The following is a 21,499-nucleotide window of genomic DNA, read 5'->3' on the forward strand; positions in this document are numbered from 1 at the left end:
TTCCTCACCAGCAGGGGGACTTCCCGGGTAGGGACTGCATCCCCCGCACACTGCCCAATTTCTGGGGTTGTCACACTGTGGTGATGTCACACTGGCTGGGATGACATTTTACAGCTGGACCCCCTTACAGCCACCAGGCACATTTAAATTACCGCGGAGTCTACCGTGAGGAGGGGCGGGAAATCCGGCCCCCGCATTCGATCCACGCTGGCTCCCCACGGAGGCCCACCCACTCCCACGGCCATCAGTACCATGCTGCGGTCCTAGTCAGCTCCGGATCCTCGGCACTTCCGCCTCAGTAGGTGTCATGGCGCCGGGCGGGCGAACAGTTCCGGCGAGGCGGGGCTCCCCGGATCGGGGCGGCCGCTCGGCGCTCTGCTCATCGGGTCTGGCGACAACGGCGGTTGCGGAGTCAGGGGCCCGGCGGTAGCCCCGGACGGCAGCGGGAGGCCGAGGCGGGAGCGCGCGGGGCCGTGGCGGCGGCGGCGGTGGCGGGAAGGGGCCGGGTGGCGGAGCGGGCGGGAGGCTGAGGAGGCTCCCCCCGCGGGACGGGCGCGGGGACGGCTCCGGGGGGCGGGGGCCGGGGCCCGGGCCGGCTCGCGCGGGGGGTATGATGACCCGGCGGCGGGGCCCCGGATCTCGTCTCCTCCGCCGCCTCCTCACGGCAGCCCCAGCTCGCGGCTGAGAACCAGACACACCGGCGGTGAGTGTGGACGGGAGGGAAGGGGCCTTGGCCGGCAGCGACCTCCTGTCCGCTCCCCGAGGCGGGGCCGGGCTGGCCGCGGGCTCTCCTTGGGCGCCCGGCCTGCTGGGGGCGCCTTTCTGAGCCCGGGACCGGGCGCCGCGTCCTGCGGCCCGACTGCTCTCGGCCGCGGGAGGGGCTCGCGTTCCCAGGAAAGTGGGCAGGCCTGGGGCTCGTTTCTGGGGCAGCTCCCCCTGTCTCCTGCCACTTCTCTCTTGGGTGTGTTGTCCTTAAGTGACAGGGGACCGTCTTACGTCTCCTCACCCGGCAGGTTTTTTTCCCGGCTGTCGTGGCAGGTTCCCAGTGTGTGGCTTGTGCGTGTGTGTTTCACAGCTCTGCTTAGCACCGTGGTTTGGGGTTATTTGTGCTGTTTGGGACCGGGAAGCAGCGTCGGGAGAGGAAGAAGGTGGTGGGGTGGGTGTGGAAGCTTTTCTTTCCTCTCTGCTGATGTTCTGTAATCGTTAGGTTTGTAATTTGTAATGATGGTGTAGACTACGTGGGACCAGCCTTCCTAATGTATATCTGTGCAAGGCAAATCTAGAGGTTTGGTTCAAAGGGAAACTTTTGCTGCCCGTCTCCACTTTCAAAGCTTTCATTAAAAAGAAAAAAAAAAAAAAAGGAAAAGAGGGGGAAACAACCAAAACTCATAGCTAAGATCCACACTGTTCACAGGGCTGTGGGGAAGAGTCCCTTTTTGTGCCTAGTAACCAAGACCTGGGGCTCAGTCTCCAGAAGCGTCGGTCTAACCTCCAGTTTGTTGTGGTGACGAACGGTGAGCAATGGCCTGTGTTTATGCTGGGCGCGCTTTCTTTCCTGTTTGAGGAGGGGGGATGGGGATAGGAAGGATGGGGGTAGGGAATAGGGAAAAGCTCCAGTAAATCTTTTCTCCACTTAACCACTGCTTGTTGTAGATAGATGCATTTTGAGCCAGCCCTAGAATTTCTTTCTTGTCTGTTAGTGACACTTTGGGAATTCTCACTAATCACATTAAAATAATAGTTTCAGCTATGTAGACTCTTCTGCCCCAATCTGTCCTTTATCTTATTTGTTTCTTAGTAACTGATGAAAACAGCATTGTGGCTTCCTGCTCCTGATGAAGTGGGTTTAAATTAAGTGGCTGATGCCCTCAGCAAAACCTACAATTTTGCTCTTGTTTGTGTAAAGCTATTTTTTGATTCCTGGTTTGTAAAATGTTTTTTTTCTTCTTTTTTTCATAAGATTGTAGAGAATGCAAACCATTACCAGCTTTTTTCACATAGAAAGCCTGAAGCTTTCTGTAAAACATTTAAAAGTCTAACATCATTTTACCTAAATGTTGTAATTCAGCTGGTGATTTTGGACCTTTACATGTAATTATCTCAGGGTTCTGTGTTATAATTCTGGTACGATGAAGAATGTCATTCACTTTAAGATACTGCTCCTGGCTTGAAGGATATTTTGGTAAAGTACTTGTGGTTGGAACTGGAGGCAGCCACGCCAGTAAAGCATCTGAGAGTAAAATGGTGAATGAGAGCTTATAAATATACTGACTCTGTTTGGCAAGTAGGACTTTTGCTGGTGATATCTTCCTGAGTAGTTTATCCTATCCCTGGACATTGTAGTTTTATGGATTTTGGAGCAAGTTGATTGGTAACTTGAGACTTAAACAAGAACTCCCTCCTAAAAGAAAAGATTTGTTTCAAAATTCACAATTCTCTGGAAAATAGAATTCTTTCATTCTGTGCCTTTGTTTTTATAAGTGCAGCTCCATCAATGGTTTGTTGGTAGAAATCAGGAGCCAAACTTGCCTTGTAAACTTTTACACTTGGAATTTGTGCAGCTTGTTAGTTATATATTGTAAGTGGTCCTTTTGTAATTTGAAGTAATTTTGCAAACATGAGCTGCTTGATCTGCCATCTGTCCTTTTATTTTCATTTTCATGATTGTAGAACAGCAATCTATATTTTTTTAGGTCTGTTTTTTATTATTGACTTACTATTAATTTCTGCCCAGTTTCTTCCCCTTAAATTTCATGCTGTTCTGAACACAAGTTATCATTTTCTTTCAAGTACCACTTCAATCACTGATTTGCTTTTTGGTTCCTTTTTTTTGTTGTTTTTGTTTGTGATCTTCCTTTGGTTGTTGAAACCTAGCTTCTAAATGCCTAATGTATTTCTGTAGTGCATAATTTGGCACTTAAAAATTTTACATCCTGTTTTTATATTTTTCTCATAATTTTTTGTGTGCCTCATCATTTCAGCAGCATTCTAAGCTCTTTGAAGGTAGAGAAACTTAGTTGTATTTCTTTTGGATTATTTAAGGGCACCTGGTAGAGTGCTTTCTCAAAGTCCTTGATGAAAAAGAACCAGAAGACATGAATTCTTTGCCACCATTGGTACTCGTTAGCTCTGTGTAAAACTTGTTTGGCTTTCTTGGATCCCTTCTTTCTCATCTTGGAATTGGGTGGAGGGGTGGGTGTGGTTAGAAATAATCTTTTAAGGTCCGTTTTAGCTGTCAGAGTCCCTGTTCTTTTATGGCATTGTCTTCTGTTCCAATCAAATACATCTCCTTACTTTACACAATTTTTCATTTTTCCACCTCCTTTGGCATACTGGCAAAAGTCATCTCATTCTTCTGAAAGAGCTTCTTCCATCTTCCATCCACCACACTGTTGTTACCTTACTTAAGTCTTGTTTTCCTTCAGCTTTTGCTGGCTGATCTAAACAGGGTCCTCTCTTAGTGTTGTTCATGTTTCATATTGATCTCTGCTTTGTTAATATGACCTTTTCGTTATGTGGAAACTTCTCAAGGTATAGTGGTTTTTTTTTTTTTTTTAATTTATAACATACCCCTGCCTTTAAAAGGTAAAGTTTTCTTTAAGCTTTATAGACCTTGTAGACTGTTCTGTGCACATACTAAAATAGTACCTTTTTACTAAACACAAAGGGCTTTTCTTTTGTTCTGTTGCTATAGATAGGTCATTTCAAATAAACCTAAGTGAACGGTTGATTTTGATACAGACCAACAGCCTCTGCCATACTGAAGAAATAAGCTTTAAGCAGAGACTAGAAAGATAAGTTAGGAAAAGAAAAGACTAAGAGGGGAAAATTAAGTTCAGATAGGGAAGATTATGTGTGAAGGAACTAGGGCAGGGGAAAAGCAAGGCCTGCTCTAGGACCTCAGAGAAACTTAGTACTATTAGAAGAGAGCATGCCTGGGGAAAAGAATGTGTGAAACAAGGCTTTAAAACCAAGCATAACCCAGATCTTACAAGGCTTGGTAATCCAAAAGAGATTTTAGTCTTTATCTTAAGGTTTTAAGTGGGGGACAGATATGCTTTTTTTTTTTCAGATGTGTGTTTTTAAAAGCTTCAGTTGTGAGGTGAATGAATTGGGAGAGAGGAGCTTGGAAAGGGGGCTTGAGAGTACAATTTGAGGGAGACCAGTTAGACTATTTAAGTAAGTACAGAATTGTGCAGTGCAGTAGTTGTAGAGAAAACTTAGTGGAGTAGAGAGAGACTTAGGTGTTCTGGTGAAAGAATTTCTTCCCAAACTTGTATTGCCTTATTTTTATAGAGCATGTACTCTTATTTATGTACTTTAATGATAAGGATACTTTATATATCAGTGTGTGTGCTGGAGAATATGTACATCTGTGGTATATGTCAGCTAAGGGTAAGTGCTAGAGGAAGAAATCAATATATAGTACTGTTTTTAGGTTATTTAGCTCACCAATTGTTAAATTGTATGAAAGAGGCAAAGATGACATTGAGGAAAAGCAACAAGAATTTATTATTGGTGTTGGGGGGGGCAGGTAAAAGTTACTGAGGACTAAAAAAGTACAAAGCACTAAAAAATGATTACCATATCCAACTGTTGCATTCAGGGTAATAATATTTGGATTTTTTTTGTAGTAAGATTATCTAACTATAGTGCTTATTATGGGGCACCCAGTAAATGTTAAATAGATGTGACCATGCTAGGGAGTAGGGAAACTGTTAATTTGATTGTTTTTGAAAGCCTGGGACTTTAGCAATTATCAATTCTCTTTTAGCAATAAGTACAAGTACCAGTAAACTTTTGCCTATCAGCTCTAATTTGGGATTAATACAGTAGGCAAATTTGTCATTACATTGAGATGGTAAATGAAAAGACTTTGTTCATTGCTGGAGTTGAGGTGCAACATTTTTAGGAAGTCAGAAATGGCCTTTTAATTTATTGGGGAGCTATTCTCATGTGAATTGAAAATATTTATAATTTCCTTAACAGAGTCTGACACATAGTAAAGTTTCCACAGGTGTTAATCTGTTGCATTTTTTTATTTGGTAGCTTTCTGCCTAGGCAGAGGATTGCCTCCCCATTTGCAAATTTAAATTTTGTGGAACATATCTTTATCCTGTGTCTAGAAATTTCTCTTTTAGCTGAATTTCAGAGTGTAATATAAGTAAGAGTCTGTTGATTTTTCTAGGCTATTTTGATTTTGTGTTTTCTTCTCATTTTATGTTCGTTGAGGTCAGGATGAGTCTCAGCTACATTGTATTAGTCAGTTCTGGTGGTCTGATACTGACATTAGTACATCTTGCCGTTGCTGTAGGGAAGGCCAGTAAAATTCAGAAGTGTTCTTTGCTTTTGGGTGGATTGTTTGTCTTTCTGAATAAGAATTATATTCATTTATATACTTTTAAACACTCTGAAAAGTGTTCTAGAACTTGTGCTTTTTCCACAGTGTAAAGATTTGAAATCATAAATATCTGTTATTTATTGGGTAAAATGTTTCAATAATTACTCTGGCAAATGGTCTATTTTTGTAGAGTAGTTGTGAACATATATTTTAAAAATTGGTATGACATTTCATGAATTAAATATTTTTACTTTAGTTGCTATAAACTGCAAATTTTGTATTCAAAATTTTCATTAAATACTTTTAGTTACATAAAGGTTGTATTCATGTTTTTTGATAGATTGTTAAATTTAGCAGCTCAATACATATGATGGAAAACTTTTTTTCTCTACAAGGTTCGTATAAATTATGGAAAGTCTTGATTAAACTAAATCTAAACTGCATTTTAGAAATTGAAGGCTGAGGATTTGTTCTTCTTTGCAGCTCACTGGTCCAGTGCAGATGGTTTTTAGTTGTATTCAGGCACACAGAAATGGACACTTTGCTTTTTGATGTTCTGTAACATTCTTTGTCACATTTCCTTCCTTTCTGGATGTATGTGTTTATTCTCTTAGGAATAATAAAATTATACTATGTGGATTGGAGTGGAGACTTCCCCCACGTCCCAATGACCCCACTCAGATAAAAGGGAAGGACATTCAAAACAAAACAGAACCAAAAACCAAGCATTTGAAAGTACTGCAGTTTAATATGAGTGGTAAGGAGTTGTAGTAGACATGAAGTTGATAGGCAGGGGTCAAATCATTCATCCAGCAAATATTGAGTATGTGCCTATGGCCAGAGTCCATGTTAAAGCTCTCGTGATACAAGTGAAGAACAAGACAGAGATGATACATGTCCTCATGGAACTTAGACTAGAGCTGGGAACATAGCATTAGACAAATATTTTCAAGTTATAAGGGAAGAACAGGGTGCTGTGGGAATGCATGGTGGCAGGTGGGGGATGATTGTGGGGAGTGTTTGTATGGGTGGAGGAGGTGTCAAGGAACAGTTTTCTTCACAGAAAGTCTTCAACATATTAATGGGCCTGGAGTTGAGAATATGGAGTGGCTTTCCACGAACTGAAGAAAGAAGGCCAGTGTGGCTAGAGTGGAGGAATCAAAGTAAGGGAGGTGTTCAAAGGCAGCAAGCAGATTTTGGAGAGTGTTTTTGTTAAGGCAGTTTGAGGATTTGGGGCTTTATCCCCAAAACAATGAAAAAACCCTGGGGAAGGGGATAGGAGGTGGTTAAGAAGAGACAGCAGTTATCCGATTTGCAGTTTAAAAGCAAAGATCCGCTGAGTGCATTTAAGGAGATTTAGTTTGGAGGCTACTGACAAGTTGAACTAAAATGGTGCTAATTAGAGGTAGAGAAAAATAGCTGATTTGAAATATACTTAGGAGACAGAATGAATAAGGTATAGGTCAGGTATGGAGGAATAAGGGCGAGGAATGATTCACAGTAATTGTATTTAAATGTGTGTCAGGCACTATTACTTTACACATGTTAAACCATTTAATTCTCAGAACAACCCCATGAGGTAGGTATTGCTATCACCATATATAGTTGAGGACAGAGGCTCATGGCCTCCCTGATTTTTAGCTTGAGGCATTGGGTGTTTGGTGGCACCTCATAATTGAGATAGAAAACTGAGGGTGGGGTGGAGGCTCTTAAGTTTAATTTTGAAGATGTTGAATATAAAGTTGTCCATAAGATGTCCAAAGTTCTATCAAGTGAGCATTTGGATATAGGGTTTGGAGTTCAAGAGAGAGAGAAGTCTGGGTTAGAGATAGAGATTTTACTAATCCTGAGGACTAATTAATGAAAAGGGGGAAAGTGTGTAGCAAGAGAAAAGGGATTACCATAGAGTCCCAAGGCATCTGAGGATCACATAGTTGAGAAGGGAGAAGATAAATATGAAATGGCTTGTATGCTATGTCAAATGTTTAGACTTTATTCTGAAAAAATAGCTTTCAGTTTAGTCTTGGTTCTTATTGAGATAAATGTGTCTATGGGATATTCAGGGACAGAAAACTGGACTTTTCTCACTCCCTTTCCCCATGTTTTTCTAAGAGTAACCTTACTCAGTTCTTCAGAAGATACTCTTTAGCTTTCTCATCATCCTGGTTACTTTGTTCTGGTCAGTTTTTCAATGGTCCTCTTAAAATGTAGACAGCTGAACATATTTTATGTATGATCTGAGCGGAGTAGATAGCCTTCATTTTGTCCAGCATGTTCTGGACACTATATCTGTGAATATAGGTGAAGACTGAATTAGCTTTTGTAAGGAGGGAAATATTGTTACATTATGTTTCTTTTATCACTAAGTGTTTTTCATAAATGTTGCCGTTATGCCTTGTATCTCTTATCCTTGTGGTCTGATTCTTCCTTTCTCTCAATGTAGGTATGGCATCACAGCTGCAGGTGTTTTCCCCCCCATCGGTGTCGTCGAGTGCCTTCTGTAGTGCGAAGAAACTGAAAATAGAGCCCTCTGGTTGGGATGTTTCAGGACAGAGCAGCAACGACAAATATTATACCCACAGCAAAACCCTCCCATCTACACAAGGTCAAGCCAACTCCTCTCACCAGGTAGCAAATTTCAACATCCCTGCTTACGACCAGGGCCTCCTCCTCCCAGCTCCTGCAGTGGAGCATATTGTTGTAACAGCCGCTGATAGCTCGGGCAGTGCTGCTACATCAACTTTTCAAAGCAGTCAGACCCTGACTCACAGAAGCAACGTTTCTTTGCTTGAGCCATATCAAAAATGTGGATTGAAAAGAAAAAGTGAGGAAGTTGACAGCAACGGTAGCGTGCAGATCATAGAAGAACATCCCCCTCTCATGCTGCAAAACAGGACTGTGGTGGGTGCTGCTGCCACGACCACCACTGTGACCACAAAGAGTAGCAGTTCCAGCGGAGAAGGGGATTACCAGCTGGTCCAGCATGAGATCCTTTGCTCTATGACCAATAGCTATGAAGTCTTGGAGTTCCTAGGCCGGGGGACATTTGGACAGGTGGCTAAGTGCTGGAAGCGGAGCACCAAGGAAATTGTGGCTATTAAAATCTTGAAGAACCACCCCTCCTACGCCAGACAAGGACAGATTGAAGTGAGCATCCTTTCCCGCCTAAGCAGTGAAAATGCTGATGAGTATAATTTTGTCCGTTCTTATGAATGCTTTCAGCATAAGAATCACACCTGCCTTGTGTTTGAGATGCTGGAGCAGAACTTGTATGATTTTCTAAAGCAAAACAAGTTTAGTCCACTGCCACTCAAGTACATTAGACCAATCTTGCAGCAGGTGGCCACAGCCTTGATGAAGCTCAAGAGTCTTGGTCTGATTCATGCTGACCTTAAGCCTGAAAACATAATGCTGGTCGATCCAGTTCGTCAGCCCTACCGAGTGAAGGTCATTGACTTTGGTTCTGCTAGTCACGTTTCCAAAGCTGTGTGCTCAACCTACTTACAGTCACGTTACTACAGGCAAGTGGCAAATGCTGAAAAGCATGTCTTAGACTAGAGATGTGTTCTTATATTTCCCATATATTCCACAGGGCTACATATAATAATTAATTTATTTATTCATAGATTCTAAGCTAGAAATAAGATAGTATGTGTTAGTTCATTCTGTGTGTGGCATTCCTATATATGACATTATCTTATATCTGAAATTTTATTTAGCATTAGAAAAATTAACTCAATCTGATTCTAAAGGTTGATATTAGTTGAATTATACTAGCATCTGTTTCTTTAGTACCATTATACCTAATTTTCCCATTTTAAGACTCTTTAAATATATAAGGATACTTACTTACTTGTAATGAATTTGAGCATATGCTGCTGTTTTTTCCAAGTTCTTATCTTGGCAGGTAAAATGCCTTGGGAATAACTCTAGGTTTAACTCTAGCAGCATTTTAGTCTTTTACATTTTCTTTCTTCTGTAGTAGCATGAATTAGATCAGAAGATTGATATTCTTTCTTCCTGTTTTAACATTCTCTATAATACTTTGAACTTATTTGGTCATCCTAGAATGGCTTTGACCCAAGTACCTTAACACTTTAGTGATTTATATTTTTAGATTGATACTTTTAATATAACTACCTTTTTAATATATAATAATTATTGGGACAGTACTAAAAAACTGGTATGTACAATCTTGTGTGAGAAGTAGAAGCACATTTTAAAAGCCTTGGTCTAACCTTGGTCTAAAAGCACTTTTCAAATGTGCTTTTATTTCTCAGCATCTCATTTATTTATCTAGTTATTTATTTTAAGGAATCTGATATTTAGTTTTAATGGTCATGCATTAAATACAAATCATGTAAGAATCCAATCAAGAAATGAAATATTACAGATGAGTAAAAAGACGATCTTCTTTTTTTGAGGTCAAAAAATGAAATAATAAAAAATAGATAACCCACAAAATGTTTATAAGGAAGTATGTCCAACATGCTGAATGCCTGTAATAAATTTTGAGAAAATAAAAATTGTGAACTGAGAATTTTTTTTGTGAAAATACTGTAAGGATATTTTAACGCATATAAAGAGAGAAAATGCCATCTATAGGTATTTCTCTTTTTTTAAAAATTGTGTTATAATTTGTGTAATGTGAAGTTTAGCATTTTAACCCATTGGTACCATTCAGTGGTGTTAAGTACATTCATAGTGTTGTGTAACCATCACCACTTTCTATTTCCAAATTTTTTTCATCACCCAAAACAGAAACTCGAACCATTATGCAATAAATCCCCATTCTTCCTTCTTCCTACCCCTGGTAAGCCTCTATTTGACTTTCTGTCTTTATGACTTTGCCCATTCTAGATACTGCATGTAAGTGGAATCATATAATATTTGTCTTTTGAGTCTGGTTTATTTTACTTAGCATAATGTTTTTGAGGTTAATCCCTACTGTAGTGTGTATCTTCATTCCTTTTTATGGCTGAATAATATTTCACTATATGTATATACCACATTTTATTTATCTGTTCATCTGTTAATGAACACTTAAGTTGTTATCACCTTTTGGCTATTGTGAATAATGTTGCTATTAACGTTGCCATACACGTACCTAAGACCCCGTTTTCAATTCTTTTGGATATATAGCTAGGAATGGAATTGCTGGGTCATGTGATAATTCTATGTTTAACTTTTTGAGGGAACACTAAACTGTTTCCCACAAAGGCTGCACCATTTTACATTCCCACCAGTAGTGCACAAGGGTTCCAGTTTCTCTACATTTTCTCTAACACTGTTATTTTTTCTTTTTTAAAAAATAATAGCCATTCTTATGGGTGTGAAGTAGTATCTCATTGTGGTTTTGATTTGTGTTTCTCTAATGATTAAGGATGTAGAGCCTTTTTCTATGTGCTTATTGGTCATTTATGTATCTTCTTCGGAGAAATGTCTATTCAGGTCTTTTGCACGTTTTTTAATTTGGGTTTTTTGTGTTGAGTTGTAGGAGTTCTTTATATATTCTAGATATTAATAGATATATGGTTTGCAAATATTTTCTCCCATTTTATGAGTCTTTTCACCTCTGGATAGTGTTGTTTGACACATAAAGGTTTTAACTTTGGTGAAGTCCAATTTGGCTTCTTTTTGTTTTGCTTGTGTTTTTAGTGTCATATGCAAGAAACCATTGCCAAATCCAAGTCATGTAGCGTTTTCCCCTAAGTTTTCTTCTAAGAGTTTTGTAGTTTCAGCTCTCTTACATTTAGGTCTTTGGTTCTTTGTTAATTTTTGTGTATGGTGTAAGGGTCCAGTGTCACATTTTTGCATGTGACTATTCAATTCTTCCAACACCATTTGCGGAAAAGACTGTCCTTTCCCCATTGGATGGTCTTGGCACCTTTGTTGAAATCACTTGACCATGTATACAAGCATTTATTTCGGGGGCTCTCTGTTCTATTCCATTAGTCTACATACATTTGTCCTTATGCCAGTACCACCCCGTTTTGATTACTATAGTTTTGTAGTAAGTTTTGAAATCAGGAAGAATGAGACCTCCAATCTGTCCTTTTTCAAGATTGTTTTGGCTATTTGGGGTCCTTGAGATTCTATATGAATTTTAGGATGGATTTTTCTGTTTTTTGCAAAAAACATCATTGGTTTTTAGTAGAGATAGCACTAAATCTGTAGATCGCCTTGGGTAGTATTGACATGCTAACAATATTAAGTCTTTCAATACATCCTTATTTTATAGTTTTATAAAATTGTGATGCCTTTTTTCCTGGAGGTAAAGAAACTCTTAGAGCCTCTGATTTCATGCTGATCTAGGAAATTTTGGTTAATTATGAGAATTTCACTTCCATTTATTTATTTATTTATTTATTTATGTGTTGAGAGATTTAGGTTCTAATTACATTTGCTTTTTAATACTTTCCTTTGAGCAATCCCGACCTCCCCCAGCCCGCATATATATAAAACACACTCTACAGGTACACTGAAGAGTTCAGCTCAGCATCCCATTCTCAGAGCTGGAGAGGTAAGGGGGGATTGCCACTGAAGGGTGAAGGCTGATCAGCTCTTTCTCAGTCTTAACTCTGTGCCGTTAGGCATTCTTTATTTGTCTGCCCTGTCAAAGACAAAGTGCATTTTCTGTAGTAACAGTTTTAAAATTGAAAAAGAGAGAGCAATGGAAGGTAAGAATTATTTCATGAATCATTTTTGAAGGCATTTTCTCTTAAAGGGAAAGGAGATTTGAAGGATAAATAGTTCTGACTGTTTAGCTTTCTCTAATTTATAATTCATTTGAATAATTTTCAGCATTAGGCTGCTGATCTTTGTGGGTTTTCCTTATCCTTTTAATTTAAGCTGCCAATTGAGTAATTTTGGTTTTGTTTTTATAAGAAAGTATGATTTTCAAATGTTTAGAATTCTTCAACAAAGCTTCCTGTAAATCCATTGCATTTTAGTTGTTGACTGTAAGAGTATGTTTTTAAAATTGCTACTATATTTAGATTTATTTTCACTTTTTGAAAAATAGTCTTAGAGAAAGGCTCAAAATGACTGCACCCAGAATAAGTATTGATTTGGCTTAAATTTTATGGTAACATGTATACCTCTTCCTTATTTTTTTAGTGATTTATAGTCTCTAAACCAGTGTCTGTTCCAAGCACTATTTATTATAAATATCTATTTCCCTAAAATTTTAACTTGTTGCTATTAAAATTTTTGGGTCCCAGTTCCAGTTTGAATTTGTTTGTTTGTTTTTGAGACAGAGTCTCACTTTGTTGCCCTGGCTAGAGTGTAGTGGCATCATCATAGCTCACTACAACCTGAAACTCCTGGGCTCCAACAGTCCTCCTGCCTCAGCCTCTCCAGTAGCTGGGACTACAGGCGTGCACCACCATACCGAGCTAATTTTTCTATTTTTAGTAGAGACGAGATCTCACTCTTTCTCGGGCTGTTCTCGAACTCCTGACCTCAAGTGATCCACCAATCCTCCCTCTGTGGCCTCCCAGAGTGCTAGGATTTACAAGTGTGAGCCACTGCACCTGGCCCAATTTGAATTTTTTAAAAAAGATTTTTTATTTTTAATTATGGGTACATAATAGTTGTGTATATTTGTAGTTTATTTTTCTTTTTTAATTGCTATTTTTAGATTTATTTTCACATTTTTTAAAATAAATAGTCTTAGAGAAAGACTCAATAATGACTAAACCCAGAATAAGTATTGATTTAGTTTAAATTTTATGATAACATGTATACCTCTTCCTTATTTTTTTAGTGACCTGTAATATAAGAGTAATTTTAAGTGGAGCTAAGTTTACCCCTTAAAAACAGGAGTTCATTCTGTGTGTTACTGAGTAAGTACTGTGTATGCTGAGGTTTAGTATCCAGAGCTTGACTATGTTTAGGATTTAATATGAGTGTTCTATTGTGTCATAGTAATACTTGATAATGAGCCTAAGGCAAATGGAATGGCAGCTCAGGCATTCTTTCTTTATCACTAGTTTTATCCACAGCAGTCCTCTTAATCTTCTTTCTTGTTGCTTTGTTGCCATATTAGAGTCCGTTAAGTCCTGACCCTCTTGTCTTTTCAGAAAACCTCTGTGAAATCCTCTTGGCTGGTGATGCATTCTGCCTCCAAAGCTAGCCTTCTTCTTACCCTCCTTTCTAATTTACATTGCTTTTTCTTGCAATGTAACTTAAAGAACAAATACTAAACAGGCTCTAACTACTATAGCCAAGTGGTAGAAATAGCAATCCCTGCCTTTTGATTTCCCAGCTTCAAACATCTTTAAATTGAAAAATTCTTCCAGTGTTGTAAATAAAGCTTTATTTCACTGGCTCCCAGAGCAAGCTCAGGTTAGGATCACTTAACAGCACAAATCATTCTCTGGTTATTTTCATGAACATGCCAAAATATTATCAGTTGACATAAATTTGCCACCCTGCTGTCTCTGTTGGCCATGGGCATGACTAAATGATTCAGGCAATGGAAATAATATGCTCTATTCTCTGGCACACTGTAAATGTAGACTGACTCCAAGAAAAGCTGCAGTCTTTGGGGCTTGAGTTTTAGGGACAAAGGTTTGCTATATTTACAAGCTCAATGCTTTTCCATTCTGAACAAACTAGCCAGCCTTTATTTCAAGCTGAATCACTTTGTTATTTATGGAAGGACAAGGTCTAGAAAAGGAAAGCATATCTTCAGTTTATGCTAGACAGACAAATAATCTAATTTCCTCTGACAGTGAAACTACAGTTTCACCTAAGCCACAGATGCCGGAAGTTAGACTTTATGTAACATCTCTGATCTGGTAAGTAAGTAGGTTTGATGCCTCTAAGATAGGAAGAAAGAAACAAGAATATTTGTGAAAATAGCCAGAGAATGATTTGTGCTGTTAAGTGTTCCTAATCTGAGCTTGCTCTGGGAGCCAGTGAAATACAGCTTTACAATATTAGAAGAAATTTTCAATTTAAAGAAGTTTGAAGTTGGGAAATCAAAAGGCAGGGATTGCTATTTCTACCACTTGGATACAGTAGTTAAGAGCCTGTTTAGTATTTGTTCTTTAAGGATGAAATATGTCTTCAAAGAGGAGACCCACCATGTCCAAAGCACAATTAATGCCATTTTCCTATTAAAGTAAATAGTGCCAGTTTTTTTTTTTTCTTTATCTTTCCTGTGTTTTAGTAGATACTCTTTTTGACTGCCCAGTTGTTAGAATGTTAGAGCTGGAAGGGGACCTAGAAGAGTAATTATCTAACTCAGCTTCCTTATGCAGATGAAGTAGAACCAGAGTTTCAGCATCTGTAGTGTTTATATTGAGGGATTGAGAAATAATAGAGGCCAAGGGAAAGATGTAATAAAAATATTTCTAAGAATTATAATCTGAATTCAGAGTTTAAAACATTCAATACTTAGAGGTGAACCTGCTCTAATGCCTTACTGTTCCATAAAAGAGAAAATAACTTCAGACTTCTTGCTTCCTAGAGTTTAGGTAAGTCTAACATTTTTAGGCCCAAATAATAAAAGCCCTTAATGGACTGAGCAATCTTATTAATCTTTTACTGATTTTTTCTTTTGATATTTACCTTTTTATAAATATATGGTAGATGTGGTAGAGTTGATGTTTTGAGTGAGCTTTTGCTGGAAATCTTTCTCTGGTTTTGTCACTCTAGAAGCAGGGTGAAACCAAATGAAAAAACTTTCAGCCAGTCTTCAGTTTTGTTTTTTTTTTAAGACACAGGGCTTGGGGGCTGGGATTAGTGTTTTCCTTAATTTCCCTGAAACTTTAAGCTCCAGAAGACTGACAGTTATCACATAGTATTGCTACCTTTTTAAAGAAATAAGTTATCGGGTGGCCTGGCCATTCTCTGTGACCTACCTTTTGGACTTTAAAATGTCCTCCTGGTATGCTGAGAATGGCAAAATCAATTGATGCTTTGGAATGTTCTAAGCCCAGTTTTTATTTTGGCACAGAGCCATTTTCACTCCCCCCTGCCAGCTATTTTTGGCACTGTCATGAACTTGGAAATTAATGATTCTGCTCACTGGGAATAGAAAATTTTGTTCCTTTTCAATTTTAGAAAAGCTTTTATGTTGTTTCTGAGTATTCTTACTCTGTAGTTTAGCTCCTGTCAAACTTGTATGATCTTAAAAATATGCCATAATTGTTGGGATTTAATTGAACTCTGAAATTCCATCAGTAATATATGATTCTAACCACCTGAAAACAGGAATATCACTTTTGAGGATTGTTTCTTTGGTGAACAAAACCAGAGTTCACATCAAATACTATAAAACTCGTGATATTGATGGTTTTACCTATAGCTGACACAAACTTTAAGTCTGAGCAGGCCTGGATTTTCTGCTATTTCTGTGTAAGGATCAGGGAAGCTTTTAGATCCTGTGGAGTCCCCCAGTTTACTCTGTTTTCTAAGGGCTACTATTCACATATAATTATTTGGAGATGATATTCTTATTTACAGAAATTATTTTATACCCTCTCTCTCAATCTGCCTCTCTCCTACCCACTGCACATATACACAAAGCAACAATAAGCACATAATATTTGAAAGTAGTTTGGAAAACCTAGACATTCCATGAGGAGACACAGCCAGTTAGATGGTTACTCGTGGAGACATCTGCTTTTCCATTTAGTTCCTACTACATGAGGGATCTGGATCTGGAGTGCCCTAGCAGATCAAATGCTATGAGAAGGAAAGGAAATAATTTAGAGAAGATGATAAATTCCTTAGGAGCTCAGATCCTGGATCTAGACTGCTTGGGTGCCATCATTTAGTAGTTGTGTACCTTGGGCAAGTTATTTAACCTCTCAGTGCCCAGTTTCTTCATCTGTAGAATGGAGGTAATACTTTACTACATAGAGTCTAAGATGCCATTGATTATAAGATATAACACTATTTATGTACCACCTAAGGAAGTAAAGACACTGCCATTAAACTAAAATATACTATCACTTGTAAAAATCCTCTTAATTTCAGAGATGTTAAGATGTGAGAAAATGTGCATATTAGAATTGATGCCATAATCATTCTTACTTTTATAGGACTGTTGTAAGTATTAAGTGTCTCAACCTTTATAAAGAACTTAGTGCATGGCACATAGCACTATGTAAATGTCATCTATTATAATTATTGGTATTAGTGTTACGTATTATCATTCCCTTTTTGAACCCATTTATCTCTTAATTTTAGTCACAGTTTGAAAAATGCCTATGTATGTATATCATCAGTCAAACAGATTTATATAGATGGGTATGTACTTACTGAGAAACAGTATAATATTCTCAACTCTAGAGCCAGATTGCTGGGATTCAGATCCTAGCTCTGCCACTCATTAACTGTGTGATTTTGAGCAAAGTATTTAATCTTTCTTTGCCTCAGTTTCTTCCTCTATAAATGGGGATAATTTACCTTAGATGTGTTCATATCTATAGAGCTCTGAGTTATGGATTACCTTAGTCTTCTCTTTAAGTTTCCCTATGGTTATGTTTCTCACTTGAAGCATGAATGAAAATGAATATTTCTGAAAGCACACAGAGTTCAAAGTTTTAAAATAGTGATACTGTAATAATAGTTGTTATTCTGTCTAACACTTACATAGTACTCGCTATGTGCCAGGCACTGGTCTAAAAGCTTTAATATATTAATTTATTTAAACTTCACAATACCCCTATGTGGTAGGTATTCTTACTGTCTCCACTTTATAGATAAGGATCAAGTTTCATACCTACAGCTATTAATTGATGGAACTTGGATTCAAACCTTGACAGGCTGGCTCTAGAGTATGTTGTCAACCACCATGTCTCTTTAGAAGGCATTTCTGTCACAAAGGGGTATTTATTGACCAGGCCATTTAATTGATTTATTTCATAATTTAAAAGGTGCTAGAAATAAAAAGAAAAATATCTATGGTCCCTCATCTATGATTCTAAATTTCAAAAAGCTCTCAAAAATGAAGATTTTCCCCCTCAGTTTGGTATAAACTATTTTATTGGCAAGACCTGACTTGAACCATTGTAAGTCTATTTAAAGTCTTTATTTAGCCAACTTAGTATGACTGCTCATTGTTTTGTTACAGGAATGTTAATGTGTTTGATCATGGGACACTGCCTTGAACTCCACTGGGATTATTATGTAATGTATAGTTTGTGTTCTGTATTACCTTTCTGAAATTCAAAAAATTCTGAATTCCCAAACACATCTGGCACCAGGAATTTTGGATGACAGATTGTATACCAAAGATTGTTTGCAGTTTTATTAAATAAATGTACCTTTAGCTGATACTAAAATAGGACTTAGCAAAGTTAATTTCCCCAAGTAATATTTATTTTTTTATCTGATATTTCTGTTTTTACTAGAGCCCCTGAAATTATTCTTGGATTACCATTTTGTGAAGCTATTGATATGTGGTCACTGGGCTGTGTGATAGCCGAGCTGTTTCTGGGATGGCCTCTTTATCCTGGTGCTTCAGAATATGATCAGGTAAGAGTGTTTATTTGGATGGAAATAGAAAGTTAGTAGTTACTAGTGAAATAGATTGTAAAGGAAGAGAAGTACTAGTAAGTATTTAGATACTAGGGAAAGAGTAGTCCAATTACTACTGAAGAATTTTTTAAAGAATAGTCGAATTTTATCTCCCTGCTTCTTAGTCTAAAGTAAGTTTTTGCAATTCTATAATAAAAAAAGAATTTTATTTTATATTACTTAAGATTGGTACTTTTCTAGGTCTGTAATGATTTAGGGACTTTCATTAACATGCCTGTGAGTTAAGATATGAAAATAAAATAAGGATGAGGAACTGGAATTTTAAGAGTGAACATTGACTCACTGAGAGCTATTGTTATTTCCTTTTAGACATGGCACAGACTGAAGTATAAGTACTCTCTTTGGTCTAAAACACACTAGGTCCCAGAAGCTGTGATAAATTTGGGTCTCTGTAAAATAGGATTTAGGAGGGAAGTCAGCTGAGTTATAAAGTATTGTAATAATTGTTCTGTGTTTCAAAATAGATAAGCTTTAGGAGAAGATATGCTACAATTTCCTAATTAATTGGTCCACTGAGGAAAGAAATTTTGCCCTGGAAGTAAATTGTGAATTCTCATTTCTTGTTCTTCTTTTTAAAAAAGTGATTTTACCCTCCATGCTATAAGCTCCTTGAGGGCAGAGACAGTTTCATACCACCAGTGTATCCTCTGCTCCTGATACTGTGTCTGGCACATAGTAGGTGCACAAGTGGGTTTTTTTTTTGAGAGATAAATGGTTATATCTGGAGTGATTAGAAGAAAAAAAAGCAAAATATTGTTTTCCCCTATTCAATCTAGAATTTTGTGTTTTCAGTCTGAATAGATGTAGCATTCACTAGCTGTCCTTTTCACATTGGATTGTCTTGGCATCCTTGTTGAAAATCAGTTGACCATAAATATATTGGTATTTCTGGACTGTCAATTCTATTTTATTGATCTGTATCCTGTATCTATTCTTATGCCAATATGACACTGTTTTGATTACTGTAGCTTTGTAGTAAGTTTTGAAATCAGAAAGTGTGAATCCTCCAGCCTCGTTCTTTTTCGAGATTGTTTTGGCTATTTGGGACTCTTCCATTTTCATATGAAGTTTAGGATCAACTTATCAATTTCCTCAAAAAAGCCAACTGGGGGCAGGGTGGGCATAGTGGGTCAAGCCTGTAGTCCCAGCAGTTTGAGAGGCGGAGGCAGGAGGATTGTTGGAGCCCAGGAGTTTGAGACAAGCCTGGGCAGCATAGCGAGACCCAGTCTCTACAAAAAATAGAAAAATTAGCCAGGTGTCATGGTGGCACTCCCTGTAGTCCCAGCTACTGGAGAGGCTCAGGCAGGGGATTGTGTGAACCAAGAAGTCAAGGCTACAGTCATTGCACTCTAGTCTGGGTGACAGAGCAAGACCCTATCTCTTAAAAAAAAAAAAAAACAACCCAGCTGGGATTGTGATTAGGATTGCTCTGATTTTGTAGATCAGTTTGGGAAGTAATTGCTACCTTAACAGTATTAAGTCTTCTGATCCATAAACTTGGGAAATCTTTCTATATATTTAACTTGTCTATAGCAGTGTTTTTTCAGAGTATTAGTACAATGTAATTTTCAGAGTATAAGTTTTATACTTCTTTTTAAAATTTATTTCTAAGTGTTCTATTTTATTGATGCTATAATGAATGGAATTATTTTTAAATTTCATTTTCAGATTATTCATTGCTGGTATATATAGTTGATTGTAATTAAGCTTGAACTCTTTTTCTGTTAGTTTTCCAATAGAATTCTACTTCTAATAGTTTTTTATGAATTCCTTACGATTTTCTATATACAAGATCATGTCACCTACAAATAATAGTTTTACATTTTATTTTCCAGTCTAGATGCCTTTTTTTTCCTTGCCTAATTGCTTTGCATTGTATCTCTAGTACAGTGTTGAATAGAAATATTGAGAGTGGATATCCTTGTTATGCTCCTAATTTTAGAGGAAAAGCATTCAGTTCTTCACTATTAAGTATGATGTTAGCTGTGAATTTTTCATAGATGCTGTAGCTGAGATTTTATAGCATGTTTGTTAGTCTTGAAGTCAAATGTGTATTCCCCCTCTAGATATTAGTTAGTATCTTCAAATTCATTGAAAACATTTTAATTGTTTAAAATAACAAATGACAATAATACTTTTTATTTGCTTAAATGTGAGCTTTTTATTGTTGCTTTATTTTAAGCTATGTGAAAGCATTGGAGTGAAGGCTTCTCATTCTGTTTTCATGAAGAAATTCATTGTATGATAGTAAAAATTTTAAATGTTTTAATTCCCTAAGTACATCCATATAGTAGAAAAATTAAAAGAGATTCAATTAGCCAAGAGACAAAAATTCCAACCTCCACTAGTTTCACTTCTCAGAGGTAACCTCTTATGTTTTGGTGTTTTTTATGTTTATATATATTATTTATTAATTTTCATCATGTATTTAGTGAGTACCTTCTTTATGTCAGGTACTATAGGCACTGGGGATGCAGTGCTGAATTAAAAAAAACATTGTCCTTGCCCTCATGTAGACTGTAGTTTGGTGATAAACAGACATTAAGTAAATAATCATAAAAATAATTGCCTAATGCAATTGAGATAAATTCTGTGAAGGAAAATGTAGTTTGCAGTGAGCGTACGTGTCTGCATTCATGTGTGCCTATCTCCTGACTGTTTATGTCCTAAATACCTCTTTATTTTATTCATTTTTTCCCATTGTTACTTTGCTAGTCCAGGCTATCTTCATCACTTACCTGGGCTACTAGACTGTCTCCCTTTTCCTATTCTCCAATCTTTGTCCAGAGTGGGTTTTTTTTTTTTTTTTTTTTCTTTTTTTTAAGACAGTCTCTCTGTGTTGCCGAGACTAGAGTACAGTGACATCATCATAGCTCACTGCAACCTCAAACTCCTGGGCTCAAGTGATCCTCCTGCCTCAGCCTCCCAAATAGCTGGGACTACAGATGCACGTCACCACACCTGACTGATTTCTCTATTTTTTGTAGAGACAGGGTCTTGCTGTGTTGCTCAGGCTGGTCTTGAGCTATGGGGCTCAAGCGATCCTCTAGTCTTGGCTTTCCAAAGTGCTAGGATTATAGGCATGCCACTGTGTCCAGCCATGAGACAGAGTCTTGGTCTGTTACCCAGGTTGGAATGCAGTGGTGCGATCATAGCTCACTGTATGTAACCTGGAACTCCTGGGCTCATGCAATCCTCCTGCCTTAGCCTCCTGAGTAGCTATGACTACAGGTACATGTCCACCATGCCTGGCTAATTAAAAAAAAAAAGCTTTTAAATAATTTTTTGTAGAGATGGCATCTCAGTATGTTGCCCGGGCTGGTCTTGAACTCCTGGCCTTAGGCAATCCTCCTGCCTTGGCCTCCCAAAGTGCTGGGATTATAGGCATGAGCCACCATGCCCAGCCTAGACTAAATTCTTAATATTGCCTCTGAGCCCCCACATGGGCTCTCCCTCCTCTCTCTCTCTCTCTCTTTCTCTCTCTCTCTCTCTCGATTAATCTTATACCATTTCTCCTTTCTTTCCATGCTCTAGCCCCGTTGACATCATTTCAGCAGTAGTTAAGAATATGTTTCCTTTCAGCACAGGCCCTTGCATATA

The 21,499-nt window shown here is 37.9% G+C and overlaps 1 protein-coding gene across 4 annotated transcripts in view; it reads left to right on the plus strand.

Annotated features, from left to right (window-relative positions):
• The first annotated feature begins 586 nt into the window (after positions 1 to 586).
• The window catches only part of HIPK1 (homeodomain interacting protein kinase 1), a 45,037-nt gene continuing 24,124 nt past the window's right edge, over positions 587 to 21,499 (plus strand). For 2 of the 4 annotated variants that reach the window (XM_045546866.1, XM_045546867.1), the window contains exons 1-3: positions 589 to 703; positions 7,785 to 8,862; positions 17,713 to 17,836. In XM_045546866.1, coding sequence (XP_045402822.1) covers positions 7,787 to 8,862; positions 17,713 to 17,836 — 1,200 coding nt within the window. In that variant the 5' untranslated portion in view covers positions 589 to 703; positions 7,785 to 7,786. Of the gene's footprint in view, positions 704 to 1,074; positions 1,515 to 7,784; positions 8,863 to 17,712; positions 17,837 to 21,499 lie in introns of those variants that run through there. The other 2 variants (XM_045546864.1, XM_045546865.1) reach the window with 2 other exon arrangements.

Source organism: Lemur catta, chromosome 3 (genome assembly GCF_020740605.2).
Source record: "Lemur catta isolate mLemCat1 chromosome 3, mLemCat1.pri, whole genome shotgun sequence".
Lineage (NCBI taxonomy): Eukaryota > Metazoa > Chordata > Mammalia > Primates > Lemuridae > Lemur > Lemur catta.